Genomic DNA, 25,321 nt, shown 5'->3' with positions numbered 1-25,321 from the left:
CCGTTGCAGCTTGGCTGGGACAGCTGCAGTCTTCTCCTTCCCTTTGCAGCGTTGTCCATGTTGCTTCTATCTTCTTTGCCGTTTCCATCTTCTGTGCCCTTTCTGTCCACGGGCGCACTGTTTGTCTGGAACAGTCACTTTCTGAAGGTGCTGCTGTAAACTTGCCTTCATCCATGCTTGTTTTCCGTTTAAACAGAAACAGGATGCAATACCAACTTTGGCCACTGGATGCCACTAAAGCACTTCTTTCTAGGTTGAAGACAGTCTTTCTCCATACCGGCCTCTTTTGTTTGAAACATATGCTGGTGAGGAGGGCATGCTGCAGGGAGGACTTGGTCAGGCTGGTGGGGGCTGCAGGTAAATGTCATTTTATTTATTTGCTCCCTTTTCTCTCCTCTTTTTTCTTTTCTGTCCATTTGTTTTAAAAAATGCACAGCCTCGTTTGAAGAGGCATGCAGAGAGTACGAATTTTAGTGGGGCCCTGGGCAATTTACTTATACTTGGTGCGTGTCTGCACCTCGTATTTCAAACTGTTTTCGGTGAGTCTCTGCACCGCTGTATTCTCAGACCTCGCGGCGGCTGGGGGGCGGCTCTGGGCATTTTCTGTCTTTTGTGGTGCATAGTAGCACCATCACGGATCGCTCGTTGCGGCCACAGCAGCCGTCCTTTGTGCTGCGGCCCGTTTCGCCAGCATTTTTTGGGGGGGGTCAGGCTGCCCCGAGCATAAGTTCTTCGGTGCGCGACAGCACCATGAATTAAAAAGGAAAAGGGGAAAACGGCCCCGGGTCGTTTTCTTTGCTCTTGGTGCACGATCGCACCATGTCCGCACTCGCGGCCGCAGCAGCATGGCACACGCTGCGCCCGCATTCTTTTCCTGGGGGCGACCGGCCCCAATTTAGCATTTTCTTTTTTTTTTTCTCTTCACGGCGCCATTTGCTCACATACTGCGCGGACCCAGCAGCCTTCTCCCAAGCTGCCGGCCGCGCTGCATCCGACTCTAGGGGTTGGGGGGCTCCGGGCATTTTTTCACGGGGGCTTAGGGAAAAACAGCACTGCGCGCTTCGTAGCGCTTTATTTTCGGCGTCCGCAGCCGTTTTGGCAGTGCTGCGGGACGCTCTGATAGCACCAACCCCGTCACATACATTCAGCCGCGTGATTGGTTGTTATACGACCCGGAAGTACTGAAATTGCGGTCAAATGACGTCCTTTAAAGATGAGCAACGGACGACGAACCTGAAGCTGAGTTCACGGAGTATGTAAGTACCGGGCCCGTAGTCGCTGTGTTTCATACTGCATCGTAGCGTGACGTTCGCGGTCAGTGTGCCGACGCATATAGTGCACGGCAGCCCCGGTTCACGTATTTTCCCGTTACCGACATCCGAGCAACACCACACAAACAACAGACAGGGAGGTAGTCCCTCGTAAAGCGCATCCCTTAACTTTCGCCTCGTACAGAAACCAGAATGCCCACAATCAACAAACCGACCGTGAGAATCCTGACCTAATTCTTCAACTTCTAAGCGGTCTGGGACTGTGTCTGTCTAACCGCGGTTCCCACGAACCTCGTTGTTTATGTGTTCCTCCCTTAACTGGGGAAACCTTGTCCTTCACATAGGTGGCCTGGATGAGCGTCGAAGAATACATCACGCTTGGAACCCAAGGTGTGCTCTTTGTTTCATTTTTTACGACATCTATAGGGTCCACCGACTGCCAGAGTGCCCAAACGGAGTTAGTGCATTAAAAAAATGTCCTTGACGGGTCCTCGTTTGCCGACGAGTTATAAACTGTGGAGCCGGTGGCATGGTTTTTAATACAGTCCACCCAGTTGGACAAATTGTGTGCTCTTCGGCAGTCCCTTTTTGAACATAAGCTGCTGCTGCATTTTGGCTCTATTGAGAGTATCTAGAATCGGTGTAAACATTACCAGTAAGTGTCCTGGTTTACTAGTGGCGTAACAAAGGCCCCTGCAGGTGCTTAACCTCAAAATTGCAAAGCATGTTAGTGTACATAACAGAATTATACCATTTTAACTATGGTGGAATTCATTTTAACTGGAGTGCAGGCTATCTTTCACTTCGCATCTGTCAGATGGCCAGAGTGTTCTGCTGATATCTTTCCCCTAAGTCTCACCCCTCTGTCTTTTGTTAATGTTGAATAAAGGTACGTTAATCGTTTTAATCCTCACACGAGGTTCAGAATTATCTCCAGTGTCAGTAATTGGTGGTGAGGCGGAAGGGATGCTGTCCACCCCTCTCAGACAGCGATTGGCAATGTAGTGCATGCTGTAGTCTGACCAGATTTTGCATAGCATTTCACCTGATGTACATACACATTGATCGTATTGCACTAGATTATTCACTATTTTTGTGTCCATGTTTTTACTATTGTACTTACTATTTTTACAACCGCCTAAAGGATTGCAAGTGGTCGGTAAGATATCATCACTGCAGGGTCCCTCACTGGTTTAACGATCAATATCAGCTGTATTTACCTGATGAAAGGGGTAGACAGCCCACCGTTCTTGCTTCTTCAGACTTCCATAAGTGTCAACACCATGGTAAATAAAATCATTTGAAACCTACCTATAAGAATATCATCACTAATGAGCATTTTACCTGTTTGCATTTCTTTTGCCTAAGTGATAACTTTTCCTGTAGCAAGTTGGACGTTTAATTTTTCTTTTGTTTTTCTGACAGCTTTTGTATTGTTGCCAAATTGATGTAATCAATTATTCTTATTGTTTCCATTTGTCTGATGTCAATCCACTGTTTCGTAACATACCGCAAACCACTAAATCCAATAAATTGAAATATCTCTTCCAAGATCAAGTGCTACCTTGGTCGGTGTGGAATTGATGTCTAATGTACTGTTGACGTGCACCCGCATCTTTACCCTTCACTCTTCCAACTAATTATATTAGTTGCCTGTCCACGTTGTCTTAAGGTTGTTTCTATTCTGTATCTAGTGTGTGCGCAACTTGAATTCAAGTGACTTTTTGTGGACTCTGCATTGACTCAGGTTTGATGATTCTGACAGATTAGCTGAGCGTGGGTGAAGATCTTCACAGGAATGGGTCTAATTCACCGTCTTCCTTGGCCACGTCCCCTCACTCTGACATTGAGTTATGAGAAAAAGCACTTGTATTGTATACGTATAGTGATGTAAAAAAAAAAATAACGCTTATCTGTAAAAAAAAAGATACAGAAGGCGTTGTGGTGGCAAGGTGAGATGTGATCAGGAAGGAGTGAGGGAGAGGAGGAGTACAGAATGGGAAGAGAGAAAGGAGCTTGAGGGGACGAGTAGGCGGAAGCATGGGTAAAGGGAAGTGGCGTTGGCTGTTTGAGACATAGGCTCCTACTTTGCTATCTGAAGTTTAGCGAGTCTTGAATCTTGGAGTTGTCAATTTGGATTGAAAGAAGAATGGAAAAGGGAGTCAAAAGGCCGCAGTGCTGATCTGAAAGGTATATTGCAAATTGTTGGCCATATTAATTGGGGGGTGGGCGTAATCTCAGAATTTGTTGTAGCGTAATGTGGAATTACAGTAAAAATATTTATGATTATGTGAAACCCTGCATTTAGTGCTACTTTCTTACCGCAAAAAAAAACACTCCCGTCCACAATGGACCTGTTTGTGTTGTGTTGCATTAGGCACTAAGAAAATAGTGCTAAATGCAACAGAACACAACATTTGTGCTTTGTTCTTGTGCTCTTGCAGTAGGCATTTAATTCCCCCAAAGTATTCTAAATTACATAAATGTGCATAATTGCGTACTTTTCAGTATTTACCTGTCACAAATGTAACACAGAATTATCCCGTCTTAATTAACATTTTGCCCATGCCTAATAATAATGTCAGGATCTTACACAATTCCTAACAAAAATATATTTAAAAAAAAGGCTTCTGAAGTAAAAAAAGAAAAGAAAAAATGATGGCTTTATGTATAGGATTTACATGATTGTTGTAACGGAGTGTACTTTTAGATGTAAAATAATCTCTCCTGCATTACAAAGCTAGAACTCCTTTGCAAGCAGAAAACTATAACACTCAGCATAAAACAAGAGACTTAGGGCCAGATGTATCAAACATTTTTGCGGTTGGGCTGTTTGCAATCTCAAAAATACATTTTTGTATGTAACATGTCAAATTTGCGATTCGGTAACTTATTACCGAATCGCAAATTAGATTTGCGACTACATACCGATTCAGTATTAGGAAGGGGCTTGTCAAGGGCATCCCTTCCCTCTACCAAATCACAGAGGTATGTATGATTGTTTTGTGACCGTGAATACAGTAGCAGTTACCACTAATTTCAACTTGGTGGTAACCCATTCTGAAAGGGGAAGGGGTCCCTAAGGATACATTCATAAAGGGACCCCTTCCCCTTTATGAATGTATGCGAAAACGTTCTTTAGGGGCAGGCAGACTCTTAAAAACATGTGAAGAAAACTTTTCATTTTTCTTTTTTTAAACGCATCCCATTTTCCTTTAAGGAAAACGGGCTGCATTTAAAAAAGAAAAAAAAAGATTGCTTTATTGAAAAGCAATCAGACATCCCAGTGATTGTAGCTATTCGCAATGGGTCGCAAATTGCAATCTACCTCATGATTATTAATGAGTTAGGTCCATTTGCGAGCCCTTGTGAATCGCTATATGAAACTCCTAGAGTTTCATACATTCCAGTAGCAATTACTTCAACCCTCAACGTTATCCTCATAGGAATACCCATTTTCATGCAGTTCAAAATGCAGTCAAGTAAAACTGGGTATGAATCTTAGCATTATTATAAAAAAAAAAATCCACGGATGGAATCACACCAGCTATGTCAAAACCTCACGTGGTGTGCCGTGCCTATGTTTGTGTTTGCATTATCCATCCTTCATCATACAATAGACCCTTTCTGTCTGCTTTCCCTTCCTAATTGAGACCAGTGTCCTCTGACCACAACCAGTGTTCTTGCTCATATTCAGGATTCAACCTCTGTCGCATTGCTTCGATTTCTAGTATTTATTTACATAGTGTTTGCCAGGAGAATTTCTTTAGGGATGACGTTTGGCAACACTACCATGCAAAACCTTTTTTATGTTTGCCATCTGTTATATTTGCCTCTGTGCTAGCCAGCTGACATTGGTATGTAATAGTTTGCACAAGGGATTTATTTTTCTCATTAGGATTAATAGTTGGAATTCATCAAGTCCTTTCTACTTACACATATGAAAGCAGGTATGAGAGAGGAAGTGCAGTAGCTCTTGATCAGAGACTGTCCAGAGCTTCCTTGTAACACACCCGAGGCTTGTACAAATCACTGGGTGCTTTTTGTGGATTATTGTGCTGGATTGTTTCGAGGATTAGTCAAGGTGTTACTTTGTTAATGAATCTGGGTTCTGTGTCAAACTCATCAACGTTACTTGTTTCATTGCTGTATCAGATTCCCTGAGGGCCGCATGCTTTCAGTTCTCATGGTGTATTCATTTGCAATGCTAGCTATATTGGCAGGTATTTCCAGCTCACATTAACCTGAATATGGTTTCCATGGAAGATGTAGGTTGCAGTATCAGCTTTATCTCGGATCGGGTGAATTTTGTTTTGAGAGTTCCACACCTTCTTTTGGGGTATGCTCTTGAGGGGATCCAGTTACATCCCCTAGAACATAATTATTAAATAGTGATGTTCTGTGAGACCTTCTCTTCAATTGTCTCTAGATCAGCGTGCTTGTTTTAACATGACTTTTACAGAGAAACACAGTGTGGTCATATTGTTCATGAACTGACTTCACTTTCAGAATAGTAAAAGCCTTGTCATGCTTTGAGGTGCTGTTTCCAGCTTTGTGTATCTGTACTCTGGTGCCATTGTGTAGTCTGATGGAATGTATGATAAGCATGGTGGTTAGTAACAGTATTTTTGGTTGAGTTAGGGTTGTGATCTGGCCCTGGTGGGGCATGTAAAGGCGCGTTTACATAACTGTTTTACCCCTGAGCTTGTAGAGTCAGATTACTGAAATGTCTGCCTCTGTTTGTTCGTTTCTGGATGCGACCAGTTAGTTGAATGGTCATTTTGAACAATGGATTTAATGATATAATTTCTTGAATTGTTTTACGAAATATAGAGGGTTGGAGCTCAGCCATTAAGATGGTTGTTGCATTTTCTTTGGAGTATGAGGAAGGCTAAAGGTTTTTTATTCCTGTAAAGGGAAGCTTGTAAGGGCCACTGTTGTGGAAATCTTTGTATAGTGATGTCAGGGATGCCTAAGAAAGGGGAGGTAATAGCCTCACATTCTTTGAATATCTGCGATACCTCTGCATCGTGTATTGTTGCCTTGTCTGCATCATTCAAGCCTTAGGCTGCCAAGCCCTTTCTCCCTAGAATATTGGGGTACTTATCACTTTCCACATAAAGTATCCAAGCCATATTTGCACCCTTTTCTCCCAAATTCCTGGGGATTCTAAGCATACGCAGGCTTTATGGATTCCCCTGCATGGGGCAGAGAAAATTGCCAAAACACAGCTGTATTTTGAGAACTTTAGGAAAAATAGAAAACAAGTGCTCTGTGAAAGTGTTTTTCTCCTAAACGTGACGCCAGTGAAAGGTTTTCTCTGTTAAAGTCACCATCTTCCCAGCTTTCAATAAAATGCAGAACTGATTAATAAGAAACACCACAGTTTTGGTAAAGGGGTAGTCCATTATTATTATTGTTTGTGCTTTTAGCCTACTTTAGTTTGTGGCAGAAACGTGTGAAGCCTGTGATTAATACTGGAAAGCTATGAATTCATAATCAGATTATTTCTCTTGGACAGAAAATTCATTAACAGAATTTTGCACTTTGTCCTCTGCCTCCGAGCAGAGTCGGTCTCGGAGCCATGTTTGGAGGCAGATTCAAAAAGCACACTAACAATCTGCTGGGCGATCAACCATAATGCTTACTAATAAATCTGTACCAAAAAAAAAAACAGACCGCTTTAAGCAACTCTGTGGCAGATTAGCGTTCAACAAATGGTGGCTTTATCAAACATTAAATACAACTATTGAAATATAGTGATCTGGACAGAACCCATCAATGGAAACCACACAATTAACTTTCTACTACAAAAAGATACTTATGTGCCTCTTACTTGGCATAGCCAGCTAAACTGATGATCAACTGCACCTACTCTGCACGGACATGGCAAACACCAGATGTTCCACTAGAAAGAGAAAACAAGCCAAAAATTACAAAGTAGACATCACATTATAGTTCTTCCACAAATCCAAACATGGATTTGAAAGACAATACAACATAAGCAAAATATACTAAAATTATTACAACAGTATACAAAAGAGAACAGTCAAACGGGGGCAATGATTCACATTTAAAGTAAACATTACAAAAAACTTTTCCTTACCAAACACTTGCAACTGTACAAATTGCAGATCTACCAATTATTCTAAAACCTCAAGCAGGATATGCCACAAGTAAAAGCAAAAGCTTTGCACTACAATACTAAAGAAAAAAAACATTGTCACAAATGCACAGGATCAGAAATAAAACTGTTAACTTTATAAAGCACAACGAGGCAGGTCTGAATGAATAAAAAAAAAAAAGGCTGTTCTACACCCAAGGGGGACACAAAGTGGAGCCAAATAATTGGTGCCCTAGAATGGAACTATTTCTTAACCCAGGGACAGCTCTCTCCACATACAGTAACTTATTGCCTGGTGTCTAGTGTGTTTTCACTCTTCCTGCTTCCCAGGGGGAGATAGGCCTAAAAACAGCCAATCTCACCCCAGGAAGGGGGTGTAACAAAAGGGGAAAATGCACTGTTCAGTGGAACGACCCTAGCCCAAGGGACCACTCCTCTAAAAAACAAAACAAATGGGCACAAATTCCATAGTGTCTCGTATGATTCCACCCTAGTCAGGGCACAGATCAGCCTAAAAAATGGCTGATCTACCTCTGGTGGGGAACAAAGAGGGGGAGAGGTGACCCTCTGCCAAGGGGCTTCTCCCTTTAAATAAAATACATGCTACATTTCCCTGATGTCTACCTGGTCCCCCTCCTAACCACTCCCCTCCGGGGTCCATATCAGCCTAAAAAACCCTAGGGCGGCAGAAGCAAAGGACCAAGGGGCCTTTACCTGCCACAAATCCAATCCCTGGTAGTCTAGCATCCCTCCCACAATCGCACAGCAGGGATACACAGAAGAGCGAGACCAGGGGAAAGGAAAAGATCTTTGTGTTTTCCGGTGTGCCTCTTCCACAGAGATTTCCTCCCTCAGCCGCGCCAAGTGGACCTACCTGAAATAGTTATTTTTTTTCCCCATATGGCGCTGGAAGCAAATGGCTTCCAACGTGTTCCCGGCAAACAGTGCTGACGTGCTCGTGCTGACTTCATCTCACCAAGGGAGGTTACCGGGGTAGCAGTGGGAAGCACATCTACTGCCATCCCAAGTCGCGGAAGGAGTCTTGGGAAGAAGGCATGGGCTTTCCTCTCGGGTGAGTGCTAGGATATGCTGGACACATCCTTAGTACCTGAGAAGTGGTGATAAGGACACGTCCAGCGCTTTGTTAGCCCCCAGGGAGTTAATCTGGAAGATCATGCTTGATGCAGAAACTGCTCTCAAACAACCAGTGAGCTTCGTGGTAGGATTTTCACCCGGCACAGGGAATGTCTGATGGCCTCCTTTGAAATCAGACTTTTTTTTTTTTTTCCCTCAGCTTATTATATACCGATTTTTAATTGAGAAGAACAATGTTTCGGTATCAGTGTGGCCTTGACTTGCCCTAGGGCCAGCTTTTCTCCTGCACCATTGTGCATTCCACCTGGCTCAGTCCCCAGGTGGCTACACTTCTATTCCATGAGTGTGTCTCACTTTCCCAGTGTTCAGTTTCCCCGACAGTGTAGTTATACTGTCCTGCCTTAAGTCTCCTCTGTGAATTGATTCTCATTTTCGTTGGACTGACTGTCTTCTTCTGAGTGTAGTGCTATCAGTGTTTTATTGAGAATGACCATGTGTAGCTTTCTATGTTCCTGCGTCCCTGGGTCAATGTAGTCTCCTTTTTGGATTGCAGTATATTCCTTATGGCGCCAATTTCCCTGATTTCATGCAAAGGTAACTCGCCCAGTCCAGGTTTTTAGGGTTGAGCCTGCGTTGCATGCGTATCGCAGTGAGGCGCTTTAGTTATTAGAAACGGGCTCGGAGCCCTGTCGACATCACGTCAGTGTTAACCATTGGTTCGTGGGCTTGACTATTAAAATCCGCTTGCTTTCATTAGTCGAAGGCATGCTCACGTCATGCCTTTTCCGGTGGCTAGCCCTCCTCGAGCGAATCAACCAAGTACAGAAAACTTGTGAGGCTCGTGGACTACTTTTTTTTCTGTATTTTACTAGCGCGATTTCGCTTGTCAGAGGTCGAGCACTTTACACAGTTAATGTAACTTTTTCGGGTCACGTACATAAAAGCACTTTTGCCGATAGATGAAAAGTCGGGTTAGGAGTTTACAACGCGATCAGCTCTAACATGAGCAAACGCGAGACCCGTTGCATTGCAAATGCTTGTTTTCTTTGTGTTCTTCTACTTGTTGTCTTGAATTTGCATTGAAAATACACAAGATCACAATTACTGGAATGTCAAGCAAAAAACTGAAACTGCTACTCATAGAATCTAGGAGCTTGAGATCTTTATTTTGCTTGACCAAACATTTGAATTTCTCTGTTACAGTAAACATGATTGTGACAGTTGATAAGGTACTGAAGGAAGACACTGACACTAAAGACCAGTACATGGGTTTCCCTTTCCAATTGGTGTTGATTGATACCGCCTTTGGAAATGTGAATAGCCATTTTCCCTGTTGTTACATGTGAGGTTGCAACATTTTCAACCATGTTGGAATATTGTCTTCACTTCTGGTGTGGACCGATTAAATTGTGTGTGTTTTGAAGTGAACTTCTAGACTCAACATGGAGAAGAAGCAGGACACACTCCAATTATATGTAGGTTTCTTTATTTAAAATAAGCACAAGCTACTGATTGTGCAGTAGAAGTAACAGATGTAAACCGCGCGATCCTTGCTTCGAATTGGTGCAGCAACACACCATGGAAGCAAGATACTTGTGCATCACTTTCCACAGCTCCATGAGCCATACAGCCAGATACAGAGGAGAACTAAATGCAAGGTATCCAAGAAGGCTGTGTTCGTGATTTTATTTTTTGTTTTTTTGTCTGTGAGTCGTTAGGAATTAACTACCAAAACGATGGTAGGCAGTGAGGTGAGAGCATGGAAGGAAAGGTTCAGTGTGAATGAGTGAGGGTTTGCGATGCAAGGTATGTCAGAAATTGGTGGTCTATTAGGTGGTTTTCTGAAAGTGGGGAGCAGGGTTTCAGGCAGTGATTTATCTAGGGTCCTCACAGGGTTATGTAGATCAATGTATTTCGCTTATTTACATTGACACTTCAGCAGAGACTTCATCCAAGACCTGCCAAGAGGAAGAGCTATGATGTGTAGCCACGTAACTGTGACAATCCTATTCTTTGAAGGGATGTAAGGACTTACTGTGAGCTGGGTGGAAGATAAAGTGGTTAGTTCCCATCTTACAAAATCCAGCTCTTGAAGCAGATAAAACAAGCATTTTGCAATACAGTGGGTCTCACGTTTGCTCGAGTTACAGCTATTAGCATTGCATATTCCGAACTGGACTTTTCTTTCCACCTAAATTGAAAATGAAACATAAAACAGTTATCATAAGCAAGCTGTTTCAAAGCTCCATGGCCGCCATGAGCATGAGCGCAAAGGAGAGATACAAAAGGAAAAAGAAGTTCGCTGGCAGTCAAACGTATTGGCAAACATGCAATTATCCATGTAACAGGGTTGATGGCCAAGGCGGTAACAAACCTGCCCCAAGGAGGAACAAACGTAAAGCATTTTCCAAAGATGATAAAAGATTTTTGAAAGGCAAGTCCATGAGCGAGTGATAGTGATGGGCATGTAGTTAAAAGCCCACAGATGGATTACAACAGGCCAGAGCACTTGTGCACTCGACCAAAAAAAATGAATATGAAAAAGAGGATTGTTAAGAAGGGTAATCATTTTTCTAACCTTGGCTCAGGAGTATACTTTAGTTGTGTGCTCTTAATCAGACCTGTCATTTGCGAGTATCGGAGTTGATGTAAGTATAGCAGGGCAGTGAAGTGAGCATTTCTCTCCTACTGTGACATTTTGCTCACTGCAGTTGTTCCATGATGCCTCTTAGTACATTTCCCCCTGAATATTTTGAAACACATTTGGACACGTGCACAACCTTAACCCCACGATTCCCTAGAACTATATTGCACTACTCCAGTCAAGTCACACTTCAAGTTCGCCATTGTGTTCCTGTTACAACAATTAAAGTGGGGTTTGGCACCAAGCAATGTAATGTGTGAAAGAATGCTGCCTGTGTGCAGCAGAGGATCTTTTGAGTCAGGAATTCCATTCTGTAAGGTGATAGTACAGAGGAGTGCCGCAGAAGGAAAGCAGCAAGTTATACATTACGAATAATGGTTTTCACATTGATGATGATGGGTTAGACACAACTCCTTTCAGGAACATGGAAGAAAGAATATATTTGATGGCACGTAAAGAAGAATCTGAAGAAAATTATGATAGTCATGAACACATAAAATTCTTATTCCAGAAAAAAACAAAAAACTGCTAGAATTGAAAATGGGTCAGCATGATGTAACATTTGTGTTAGATAGTGGTGCAACATGTATCAAAATGTGTCTGAATACAACAAAATGGTAAACAAGCATACTCACACCATCATCTATAAATGTGTTTCAGTGGGGACCAAGAAATCTAGTGGAAAACGTGGGAAAATGTAAAGACCCCATCACATATAGAACAGCATTGTTAAAAGATATGCTTGCATCATGTTGAAATAATGTTCTTGCGCAAACACTGTGTCTTGTACCCATGACGAAAACTAGAACATCACCCAATATGAGGAGATTCCAAAACTATTTCCAGGTGTTGTCAAGTTACGTGACTTTGAAATAATCTTGCACATAATTGAAGCCATGCCTGCAGTACCTCAAAATCACCACAGGATACCAATGTACTTTCATGCTCAAGAAGAAGAGGAGGAGATTGAGTTTGTTAACAGCAAGAAATTATAGAATCAGTTGTTGGACCGATTTCTCCTACTTTAGTGGTCCCAAAGAAAGGAAGAAACCAGGGTTGTCTCTGAAAAGATCAGTTGTTTGAATGAAGCTACAATAGTCTATAATTTAGATTTATGCAAGGGTTCTCCTCAGTCGGAATTAGACCAACAATCTCACTACATTACTACATTCTCAACTCACATAGGATTTTCAGCACAAAAGACTAAATAGTGGAATAACTTCAGCTACTGCAAATTTTCAAGAAATTGAAAGAAAATTAATACGATTTGTGAAGAACTGCTTCAATGACATCATTGACCTTCTTTTATATGGCACAAACCAGAAAGAACATGATCAAGCACTTAAAGAAGTATGCCAGTGGTTACGTGAACAGGTTTAACTTTAAATAAGCACAGATACAGCTTGACAAAACAGAAATGACTTTTTTTTTTTTACTCATTTTTTTCAAGGAATGTGTCCCGGTTCATCAAAAATAGATTCAATATGCAATACTCTCGTCCCTACTGATGTTTCGGAAGTAAGTTCCTTTTTCGGTATGGTATGCTACTTTTCACATTAACATTCACAACAATCACTGCACCTATAAGGGAACCAACAGTTGGTGACAAGAATGTGAAGACTCCTTCAGCAAAATTAAAGAATGGGTGTCCTCAGCAGAAAACATGGCATATTGTGGTTCAAATGTATGTATTGAATTGACTGTAGATGAGTCCAGTTGGATTAGGAGCAGTATTAGCACAACCCAAACCAGGAAAAGATTTATTGAGATGTAGTATATTTATGAAGCCTAACTACAATCGAACATGCATATTCTAAACTGCTGATCGTTCACATCATTGTTTAATAGTGGCACAAACCCAACGTGTTCCGGAGAACCAGTTTTCTTGATCATGGTAGTGAAGCAAGGGCTGTCATTTGGGGCATTACTACCTATGCATACTTGATTAAAATTATAGTCTTGCATTTAAATACGAACTCAGTATTTAATATCACTAAAGCTGGGTAATCAGCCCCTTTCAAAATTTTACAAGCGTTTTTTTATGGAGAGACAACTTTATTTGCTCAAAATGGAAAGCTGGAATTTAGGAGCAATATGTGTTCTATCAGAAACTTTCAGGCTAAATTGTATTACTGCTTTTTGTAATATTGTCAAAGCTGATATTTAAGGGCTAATTCAAGTGGAGTTCGGCAACACATTGCTGATGCTATTTCCTATCAGCAGGATGGCACCTTTAGGGTAAGGCTGTTATTTTATTATTCGGGTAAATTATCTATATTGAGAAACCTTTCTGTGACCTTATCAGTACTGTTATGGGAAGCCAGAGCCTTTCTGTGTTTGGAACCGCATGGTCTCTGTAGCTTGTGCAGTAGATGTAGTATTTGATTCTTTGATCTCTCTAATCAGTGTGCCCTGCCTTTTACTGACAGGATTGCCCTGTGCTCTATTGACTAACAGTATTAGAATTGCACATCCTTATATTTTTCCAACTTGGCCACTCCAGGTAGATTTTTTTCAAATCTTTTTATTCAAATTTCAGAGAAACCAACTAAGCTAACAGTACCCCCTCCTCACCCCACCCAGACCGTGAAAGGCATGCAAGCAAGCAAGCATATAGCAGTCACCATACAGAACTCCATATAATCTGGATGGAATAATCTTACGTTACTATGACCCAGTGTTTCTTCTCACCATGGCCTGAGTCCTGCATTTCATCTTATGGCCTAGACCGGACCTTCTCCCTGCAGGGCCTCACCGTCCCTGAATTCCTACACTCTCTCATCCCGCACCTCCACCCAAGGACCCCAGATCCTTTTGAATCTGCGTGAGCATACTCTCGCTTGGTACACTGTTTTTTTTTTTTTTTCTGCCCCAGTACACCAGTCCATGCCTTCTTCCCACTTCTGCGCAGTAGGCAAAGCTGCTTCATACCCCCCCCCCCACTATTCAAAGGACTGCTCATTCCAGATGCCGATGAGACCAGCTGGGGTGTGATTTGCACCTCATAACCCAGGACCCCAGATATCCCTTTTCCTACCCATGCCCACATAAGCCCCATCTTTGAACATTCCCGTAGATTGTGCAGCAGGGTGCACCTCATCCGACAGCCCTGTAGACAATAACCATCGCTCGCCCTTTCCATGCAGAACACTCGTTCATGTGTAGTATGCTCTGTGAAGGATCTTTAATTAGATCAAGCGTAATTCCCTCCTACCCCCCAGCCCCTTATTGCGACCTCACTCTGGTACGTGCATGCTACCCAGGCATCATCCTAGAGTTTTCCTAGGTCCCTATTCCATTTTCTACAAGACGTTCAAGCGATGGGAGACTATTCAGCAGTGTGGAGTAGATTTGGGAAAACACATGTTTTGTCAGGGGAGTACCTAATCCCCTGTATTTCAGTGGAATTTCTTCTTCTGTGTCCCTCCTGAGGGACTCACACTTCCCTAAAATATATTGCATCTGCAGCTACCTCAGGATCCTACTTCCCGCCAGCTCACATTGAAGTTGTAAGGCAGCAAATGAGAACACTGTTACCTCCTTCCACATGTCGCCCAATTTTGAGATCCCCAAAAGATCCCACTTTCTGTGCCCCTCTACTTTACATAGACCACTCAAGATGTCCGAGTCCCAGAATGGGGTCTCCAATATCAGTCTGCCACGCCATCCTAGTTTATGCGTTGCCCCTTTCCAAATGTTGACCACCGAGCTCTTGGGGTGGGGGGGTAGCACCCTCTCATCCATAGAGGTGGCGAATGTAACCCTCTGGTGCCGTAGCAGTTCAATCCAGTCTCAAGAACAGTTCCTGCTGGGATGAGAATGCCCAGTCATTGACTGACAGCGACTGCGAGGCCCACTAGTAGAGCCAGAGATTTGGGAGGGCAGTGCCTTCCTCCGCTAGTCATTTAGTCGGCGATGACAGGGTAATTCTGTGAACCCCACCTTCCAATCCACCATGTGCAAGAATTTGCCTGTAACCAGGAAGGGGGTGTTCTGATGCGTATACACGCAAGTAGAACATTTGGTATAGGGCCATGCAGCCCAGAAAGGATACCAGGAGCTTCCTCCTCCTTGCTACTTCTCATCAGTAGCCCTGCCTCCATGACTTTCGTATGGTTTTCCCGGAGGAACAAGTCTCGATCTGGGGTCACAAAGATACCTAAGTGACGAAACTCCAGAGTCACCCACCGAAAAGGGCTGTCGATCTCAGCCCTGGTCCCCCATTCCCACAGGGAAGGCCATTGATTTTTGCCAATTTATTCGGAGTTCTGCATATGTCCTCAAGATCTCTAGGATACAAAGGATATGTGGTACTGGATTCGGGGGGGGTTCCACCAGGTTTAGGAGGATATCCACAGCGATAGCCTCCCACTCCAGGTCCCATTGGAGACTGCATATTTGTGCATCCACTCTGATCCACGATAGTAGGGCTCAAGTGCTACTGCAAATAATAAGGGTGATAGTGGACAACCTTTTCTGGTGCCCCTGGATAACCCAAAGCTGTAAGAATGCCCCATTAACCCGGACCCTCGCCACTGGGACTTAATATAGGAAGCTTACCCAGGATAAAAATGAAGGTCCGAAGCCCAGTCTGCCAAGTATCATCATCTATGGCCATTCTAGTGAGACAAAGGTCTTCTTGGCATCCAAGCCCAGGAGGACTCCTGACTCACGGAGTCTATCGCTGTGTGCTAAGCAACCCAATAGCCTCTGTAAATTGTGCCTTGTGGCCCGAGACGGCATAAATCCAGAGTGGTCCGGGAAGACCAAGGAGTCGATAAACTGCGTGAGATTGTTGGCCAGGATTTTAGCCAGGATTTTTGTTTCAGTGTTGATCAGTGAGAGTAGCCATTGGGAGGCACAGTCTTCTGTAGGATTTCTGTCCTTGTGGATCAGAACGATTGTTACTTCTCTAAGGTCTCAAGGCAGAGCACCCAATCTCTTTGGCCTTGATAGATATATTCAGCATTGGTTTCACTATTTTAGACATTACACATAGAATTTTTTCAATGGTGAAGTCATTAGGGCCGGGGTCCTGTCATTGTTCAGTTTGGAGATAGCTTCCACCACTTTCTTCTCTGTAATCTCCGTCTAGAAACTCAACCTGGTCAGGGTTAATTCGCAGGGTGGGAAGTTCACTAATGACAGTCTCCAGATCACCTCGGTATACCATATAAAGTTCCACACACTGTCTCTCGATCCGCTCTAGGGGGCCTACCACGTAGATTTAATTGCAACGGGATTGCCCCTCTGCATCTTCCACTCCCTCTTGTAGCCGGCATATTTCTTGTCGCGAGGACTCCAGTTGTTTCTCATGATCTGCCGTAATATGCTGCAGTTGGGTCACCGCTGTCCGTGCTGCCACAATTCTGTCCACCAATTTGCGGTGATCTGCGTGCTTGAGACCCAGGTCTAGGCCTACCTCATCAACCTTGCCCGCAAGTGCCTCCTTGGTTTCTTCAATGGCCGCCAGTATTGCCACTGTGTGCCTCCAATCCTATGCTAATTAGGGGCTGGTCTGCCTCCAGTTCATTTGTCTTGCCTTGCTCTAACTCGGGTGGCGGGCTCTGGCGCGCCTGTTTAGTCTGCACCATGGCCCGCTCGGTCTTTTTAGCTGCCGCCCCTGGGTGCACAGTCATCATAGTTAAGAGGCTCAGTAGCTGCCTGGTGCCACAGCCTCTCCCCCCCCCCCCCCCCCCCAATGCAACCCAGGCCACCATGCAAGACTTCCCCCCCCCCCCCCCCCACAAGTCAAGCCCCTTTTCTCAGCCAGCAGGAGCACCCCAGACTCACCTTAGACTATTGTACCATGGAGGCAGGCAGTCAGCCGCTCACCACCAACATACCGGTGATGTCACCTCAGGCTCTACACTCTGCACTGTGCGCCTTCTCTCTTCAGAAGCCTGAGTCTGAGGGCAGACCATAGCCTACAGCCTGCAGTTGTCAGTCCCACTGTCTCCCCTGTGTCACTGCTTGATTTTGCCCAGTTGCTGGGCGTTCCTGCAGCCTTTAATTCAGGGCTCCCCACGATGTTCCTAAATTGCCACTGTTCTCTGAGGGCCAGGCTACAGCCCCATACAAGCAGGCATACTCCAGCGGGCTGCAATAGGGGCCTCTGTCTCTCACCTCTTGTGCTGCAGCCAATTATAGCTTGGCTGCTGTGTGTCTAATCCCTGCAGGCCTAGAAAAATCATAAAAATACTAGACCTGCAGGTAGAGTAGCTTGAATGATCTACTCGACCTAACTGTAATATACTTGACCCGGAAACGGGTCTCAAATTATGTGATCCTAGGCGAATAATTGTATTTTAGTGTCACCTTTGTCTTTATTTTCACATATGAGTGCACCTTCAAATATGTGAGTTCAGCATTTCTGTGTAAAAAAAATCCTCTTTTGTGTGATTAAATACACTAAAGATTTGCTCCATGTATAATAAATCTAGCCCACATATAGAGTACACATGATCCATGCAAGATTTGCCTCTTAGTTTACTAATAGCTTTGCCATCAGTGCAGGAGAGTTTCTCAGTTTGTTTAAACACTCACCTTTAATAAATATATTACTAAAGCATGATGTGGTAGCACACTGTCATTTACAGACAGTAAATTTCCAAGAAATGTCCAACCCTTCCCACTAACTTGCAACTTTACTGATAAAACTATATAGTGTATTAACAATCTGTAAAAATTGAGTTTCAGAAAACATTTATCATTTGCACATCACCAAGTAAAGTGTTCTGACTTTTTTTTTTTTTTTCATTCCATTGAAATATTTTTTTCATCACATAAAGTAGAAAAAATTGTCTTTCACGGCTATTGAAATATATTTTGAAATGTTTGTAAAATTGACTTAGTTATATAAATGTAGTGTGTTAGGAAAATCCTGATACCAAAAGCCTTTCATTTCACCAAGGTCAGATAGTTCACCTTACAAAATCCTGGAACTATGCAGTCACAAGGAAAAGTATTTGCATTGCAAGAAGACAAACTGACTTTTGTCCTCTTGTCTCTGAACACAGAGCACATGTGACAAGAATAAGATTTAAAGGCATCTTTATTGCCAATTCAGTTTCTGACTGAACAGAACACCTTTTCTTTGTCCACTTGCCAGAAGGGTGGAGTGGAATCTAAAAATAGCTCGACCTCATAAAATAAAACTCGCCATAGCGAGTGGGCGAGTAGATTTTTCGAGCCCTGCCCTGCCACCGCAGTCTGGCAGGACCCACAAGCTCTGTGCGTCACCTGGGTGTGGGGGCTGACGCCATCTTGTGCCGATTCTTCCTGGTTTATCTGAGCTTGGGGCCCAAGTCAAGGTCAGGCTGTCTACACCACCTATGTACAGGTCCAGCAGGGCCCAGCCTGCATGGCCTTACTGTCCCCGGGTGCCAAGATCTGCATCGCTGTGAGGGCCACCGCAGAGCTTCCGTGGCTTGCATCCGTAAAATGCACTATTTGACCCAGTTTTGTTCAGAAATTCCTCAGAAGTTGAACGCCTCAACAAGCCTTCCCAGAAGGCTGTGAGCTCTTTCTAACTGACATTTGTGTTCTGGATCAAAGTGTTGGTGGGGGTAAAGGCAAGATATTTTTCTGACTGCTTCCTCAAAGACCCCTGGGCTGCTGTTGCTGAGCCTTGCCTCTATCAGTTGAGCCAAAGTGTCACATTCTAGGAGGCAATTGTGTTACCACGCTTCTCTATTCTGTATTGACTAACATATCTCTCCTGAATCAAGAAGTGTGTGCGATGTGAGCTCCTTTAAAGTCCCTTCACCTTTTTTTTTTCTGGTCATCTTAATTCTCTGTGAACTTCTCAGACTGCTTAACTTATGTGCCAGAGCAGAACTATGAATCGATTGCTGTTGGTCTGTGGTTTGACCTTTGTGAGCTGACTTGCATCTGTTGTGTTAGGACTGTAAATATAGCTGATGTACTTTGTAGCCCCACTGTACACGTTGCTGTCAGCTCATGTGCAAAGATATTGCCATAACCACACAGTGAGACTTAGTTGAAACATGTTACAATCAAGAAGCTCATTTTTGGTTAGTAAAATTCGTCATGAAATGCATGTGTAGCCTCCAAATGAGCCAGTCCTGGATTCTTATTCAGCTGCCTGTTGTATTCTGGGACTTGTAGTTTCGCTTTTAACATTGTTAGCATTGCCTTCAGTATTGGAGCATGCAAAGTACTATTGTCTAATAAATCAAGAGATATGACCGGAAATCAAGTGACAGCTGTGATGTGTTTTTAGGAACTCTAGTATTGTTTGTAGTTCGGTGTTGGATGCTAGTTCACTGTGTTTTTTCGGGCAAGTTGTCTTTTTCCCACCCGGTTTTCCTGCTTGAACTAAATTCTCTGTCTTACCTCTCGTGACCCAGTAGGGTAATGGGCCTAAGGTTTTTTCATGTAATGTATTGAGGAACTAATGTGGTAATCTTTACTCGACTTTCATGTGTATAAGAATAATTAATTATTTTAATTGTTAAGCTCTTCTAATAATTTAGCATCAGCCATGTCCAAATAAGCTTATTTAAAGAAGCTCTTTCGTTAGTGGTTAATAATTTTCTTACAAGTGATTTGATGTTAGGTTATTGAGACAGTCTCATGGAACAACAATATGGTAACATTCGATTCAGCAGGAATGTGTAATAGATGACATTTTATATCATGTTCGTTAAAACAATGCATGTATCCTTCTTAAAATATTGGCTATGTACCACATCCTAGAGGTGAGACTAGCTGATTAGTTAACATGCTTGACACCCTGGAATTCTGGTCTCCAGAGGTGATGCACTAAATTAGTTCATCTTTCACTTAAGGAGCAGCTCCTAATTTGGTTTCATGGAGGGCTCCTTGTCCGCATTCATACCCAGTTCTTAATGTGTAAAAGAATAGGTGGCATGTTCCAATGTTTCGCTAAGAATACTGTGTGCTAGCGAAGATCAGGGTGCAGTATACCGAGGAGGCATAGTCTGGAAAACACCTATTGCCTCTTTAATCCACTACAGACACCACCTGCCTCTTCGTCTCACTCTTTCTGGTTCTTTTTAATCCCTGTTTTCTCCCTTTACCACTGTTTTTTTTCTTTCTCCGCATCAAAGTTGAGGAAAAATAAGTGGCAGTCACCAAAAAGAGTGCCTTTGGGCCCTACCTGTCCCCACTGGCTCAAATTAAGAACTGCTCATACCCACTCTCAAGATGCTCCAGGGCTGATTTTTAGCCACACACTACGACCTTAACAGTGGGAAAAAAAAAAAGCCCACGTCTTTCCGTGCACCAGTAAATTCCTCACATGCAGCTCTGGGTCAAATTCATACCCGAATCTGACCTAGCACAATTGGCCCCCCGATCTAAATAAAACCTAGTATTGGATGGCATGTGCTGTCATAAGATGGACCGAAATTAGATTAAATTCCTTCGAATAACCCCCACCTCCAGAGGAATGTAGGTTTATCTTCCTGACAACTTGCTTAGTTTACCGAGAAGTCCACCTTGAAACCCAAATATATGATCTACAAGCAGACCATATCAGATTGACACTGCTAGGTGCCCAGGAAGGATATATTGTGTCCATTGACTCCAATCTTTAAGAAGCAACTATTTTTCAAGTTGTATTTTTTTATGTGTCTTTAAAATGTGGAGCTCTCTTCCCCCCACAGTGTAACACAGAGCCCATTGATCTGACTTCCAAAAAAGCGTAATTCTTCAGGAGGAACTGTTTCAATCGTAAAACATTATTCCTAAATAATTGCATTTTTTGATCCTCACTCCTCTGGGAATTGCCTTTTTGCATCCCCTGAACCGCCTTCAGTATTTCCACACTTTAAAACTAAACTCCATGGTGGCTCACTTAAATTCTCTCCATACCTCTGCCTTGCCACCCCCCCTCTCCAATCATGTCGTCTTAGAGTTGTACTGCTGTCCGTTGCTATGACCCACACACATGCAGAAAAGTGATGACTTCTATTCTGTAGACCTTTCTCACCAATCTGACTATTTATCCCTATTTTTTGCTAGTTGTTCTAAAAGGTTGGATAGTGCATTCCTCGATTATATTTATCAGTTGTTTGTAAATGGCAATAGAAATGTATAGCATTTATGTGGTGGCTTTTTTTTATTTTTGATATAACAGGAACGTGAGTGTACTATGCAACAGTCCGGAGGGAGTACATAACTGACTTGGGCTAACCACAAAGTTACATTTAAATAATTTTACTATCATTGAGGAAAGTTGTCAGTCATTGTCTAATGGCTTCTTCAGTTTTATGAGAGTGTTGATATTCGACAAGCACAATGGGAAGAGCATGATGTACCTTTTACTGGCAGAGCCATTTGAAAGCTATTTTGGTGCTAGGGCCTTCTGTCTCCCTACGACTAGCTTCCATTGCCGTAAGCAGGGATACTATCAGATTTTACAGTTTGATAGACAAAAGTGTAACAATCCTGTGGTAGTTAACACCAGTTAGGACTTGCTGTGAGCTCCTTGCTTTCTCTTATTGGATTCACCTTTGTAGTAGGGGTCTAATGCCAGTGGCAAGTACGGGTGTGTGGACCCACATTAAATAAATCTGCTTTATTATAAACACCACGCAGAATCCTATCAATTTGCCTTGTATCCCACTTTTATCTTTTTGTCATATAGCGACAGTTGTCCTCTTGTTTTATGTTTTGTAAGAATAAAGACCAAGGACTTTTTTTTTTTTAATGTTTTAGGTAAGATTGCTGTGTGGTGGAAACCAAATACCTCCAGATGATCAACACATTCATATTCCATTAAACCATGGCTTATCAGCTCTACAGAAATACAACCTTGGGAAACAGCCTTCAGGAGAGTCTAGATGAACTTATACAGGTATGAAGAAAGATGATAACCAAGTGATCGCTTAGTAGTGTTATAACCACTGTATAAGAGCACCTGTAACATACATTTGCTGCTGCCTACGTTACTGTTTCTTCCTGGATGATTATCAGTTTTCATATCGGTACCGTCACGTCTGATAAGACAAACCATAATTAGTAATTAAGGGGGTCATTTAAAGTTAGGTGGCCGGACAAACCGACCATTGGAGGATATAGTCTGCTCTCCCTTGGCTGAGCACGTTTCACTGGTTTAATGATCTTGCGTGTCTGACAGGAATCCCTAAAGCTTTCAGTGCAGCCACTAGTGTTGTAGTTTTACTGAGGGCAGAAAGCGTTCCAGTTTGCTTTTTAAAAACAAAACTCTACGGCCCAGACATGTGTGAAGCATTCCTCCAGTACGTTGAGACCATTAATTGATTTCTCTGTCTGGGACAGTCATGCCTTTTCTTGAGTAGTGATAGTTGCTCTGCCCTTAAAAGGGCAGTTTTATTGTCACTGAACTCTGACAACCCTGCAATGAATGGAATGCCAGGTCAGAGGATTTCAAAAACCTTGACTCTGCTGGAGTCCCCGCATTTCTACAACTTCTAAATGGGTTGAGGGTAGACCACAAGCTACTTATTCAGTGATTGACCAGAACATCACAGAAGCACAGCTGTCGCCAATTTCACCAGAACAGACCCTGTACGCCCCATTGGCCATGCAAAAAGTCAAGAGGGCCGTCTCCATCTCTCAGCTTGCTATGGGGAAAAACACTGGTGTCGACTGGCTACCAGAAGAGTTTTGTGAGACCTGTGACAGCCTCTAGGCCGTACTATATGTACATTGCAGCCTTCGGAAGAGGGTTACTTCCAGACTCGACCACGCACCATTAATTTTCTCTCTACCTGATCTGGAAAAGATCACCTAGATACAGTGTCCTTTAGACTTCTATCAATGTTGAACATCAGTCATATATTTTTTAACAGGGTGTGGGTGTAATCATTTACCGGATCAGTTACCCTCGGCCATACACCCCAATGAGACGGTGTTTGTCCTGGGATGCAATAAATTGCCAAATATTAGGCACGTGTTTCATGACTTAGAGACTATCTAGGCTGTATGTTCACAATCTAGTGTTATATCGATAGACCTTGTAAAAGCCTTTGATAGCCTCAGTTCAAAGTAAGTGTTTGTGGTACTGAGGTGACTCTACCTCGAGGATTGTATAAGACATTGGAAATCAAATCTGCTTGCATAGCTGACGTATATTCTCACGCAGGCAGACTGATTTCAGAAACTTGCCTAGTCTATAGAAGAACTAGGCAGGGATTGCTCCTCTCACCATCCGTCTTTCCATTGGAGATGTCCGTTATGTCTAGGCATAGGTTTGGGAATTATGCCATCTATTGAAATAGGCTGGTGGTATTTGGGGCGCTCCCTGGACTATATACTAATTTCTTCATATACCCCAGAAGACCCGAGTTGACACTGGAGGGGACAGTTGACTAATCCCTGAAACTTCAGACTGGGATCACTGTGTTCCACTTTCTTGATATACAGGTTGATAATATAGAACTGAATGTGCTAGGACAACATTGCTAAGACTTTAAGTGTGCTAAAGGTATGCATATATTTCAGAAAGTTTTTCCCACTCCATTAATGATAGGATGTCACTCACTAAAATTATAGTGTTACCTAGTCTTTTGTATTATTTTACTCACTTACAGTGTTGCAACCTAGGTCCTTTTCTTAAAGAACTAGACTTCTTATAGACGTGACATAAGTGGGTGCTTCTATGGAGTAGTAGCAGTGTGCTAACTCTGACTCTCCAACAGGGAGGGGATGGGAGTCCTGTACTTCGAATTATTCTTTGTGGTAACACAGTTAAAGTAGGCATCCAGATGCTTAGTGGGGACCACCTCAGAGACGGGCAGTATTACTGCGCTTCTAATGCAATTGGAAAATTCAGTGGGTAATCTCCAGTAACTGATCCAGGTGTCAAGATATGCTGGATATGTACTGACAACTGAAACTGCAGTTGATGAAGTTTCCTCAAACTATTAATCCAGGCCTATTGGGACACTAGAGCATAGAGTGGAAGTACACTCTAGGCTTACCAGCTGCACAGTAGGGGAGTTCCTGGGGGATTTAATCAAAGCGGTGAACCTAAGGCCCCTTTGGAGTCAATAAACATTAGAGCAACTCGCTGTATGGTAGCAAGAAGGAAACCTGCTAAGAATGACAAAGTACAGTGCCAGAACTAATGTTTACACTGATACTTCCTACTGTTTAGAGGACCTGAGACTCAGAGCATTTTGACCCAGCTCATACTGAGATCCATCCCCTGCTTCCGCCATGCTCCGTTAACACAGGTTTCATTTCTACGGTAGATAACTCCCTAATTTGAACCAACATTGTGACCATACAAACGTCAATGAACAGCGACAAAGGGAATTAAATATCAAGGGCCCCCACCATCCACAGTTTCTAACCAGATGAATTGTTAACTAGCTAAGTTAATGATGATGTGAATATCTTAAATGCAGTTCTGTATTCCTTCATTCCTTACTGATGGGCAGTGACAGATATGAATGAAATGGCTTCAACTTGTGAAATAAAATTATAATTTGTGTGACAAGTTCTAGAACTTATCCTATACTTAGAGCTATAGCACACACTGAGGGTGGTAACACCAGTGTACTTAGCTTAGGCCAGTTTTAATCGGAAAGGCATTTTTTTTGCTTTCTTAGTAAGTTTGATGCTTTTCAACCAATCTGCACGACACTAAAAAAAACAAAGGTATATCCTCTTTGGGTTCTTCATGACAAATCTCTCGGAGATTTGTCTAGTGGGGGGGCAGGTCACAATAGTGACATGTTCCATTTAAATTCCTATATAATTCTTCACTCTTTGATACAGAATCTGCCGAATGATATTACACCAAAGTTGGCATGATGGTAAAAATGCATGTGTGTTTAAAATAGACTTCGATTGGGCATGGACAGATTACATTTTAGAGCTATCTTGACCATTAAAAAGTTGACTCGCCACAGGTTTGCAACATCCGTGGAGGATTTCCTACTCCATTTAAAATAATAATAATGGAACCACATTGGCTTAGGGGAACTTCTTCCTCCCTTTGTGCATTGCAGATTGTCAAATCCAGCACTGAAAGTCTTGCTGGAAAAGTGTAAATGTATTTTGACACCCCCTCTGCAAACCTATGTGGCAGCCCTCCCCCCCCCAATCAGCCCTCACCTTCCTATGGCATTCTCCAGGGTGTCTGGATTTAGAGTACTAATGGCGTGCTTAGCCAGCATCAACATGTGGTGGTGTCTGCATGTGCTGGTG

The 25,321-nt window shown here is 42.9% G+C and overlaps 1 protein-coding gene across 2 annotated transcripts in view; it reads left to right on the top strand.

The window, feature by feature from the left end:
* Positions 1-247: 247 nt before the first annotated feature.
* GTF2A2 (general transcription factor IIA subunit 2) overlaps positions 248-25,321 on the top strand; it is an 85,571-nt gene continuing 60,497 nt past the window's right edge. Inside the window, exons 1-2 of one of the 2 annotated variants that reach the window (XM_069222107.1) lie at positions 248-357; positions 21,842-21,980. In XM_069222107.1, the coding sequence (XP_069078208.1) occupies positions 21,909-21,980 (72 nt within the window). In that variant the 5' untranslated portion in view covers positions 248-357; positions 21,842-21,908. Of the gene's footprint in view, positions 358-1,120; positions 1,257-21,841; positions 21,981-25,321 lie in introns of those variants that run through there. The other variant, XM_069222106.1, reaches the window with a different exon arrangement.

The sequence above is a fragment of the Pleurodeles waltl genome, chromosome 3_1, assembly GCF_031143425.1.
Source record: "Pleurodeles waltl isolate 20211129_DDA chromosome 3_1, aPleWal1.hap1.20221129, whole genome shotgun sequence".
Taxonomy (NCBI): Eukaryota; Metazoa; Chordata; class Amphibia; order Caudata; family Salamandridae; genus Pleurodeles; species Pleurodeles waltl.
Note: the sequence above shows the minus strand (reverse complement) of the source record. Positions and strands in the feature narration are given on the sequence as shown.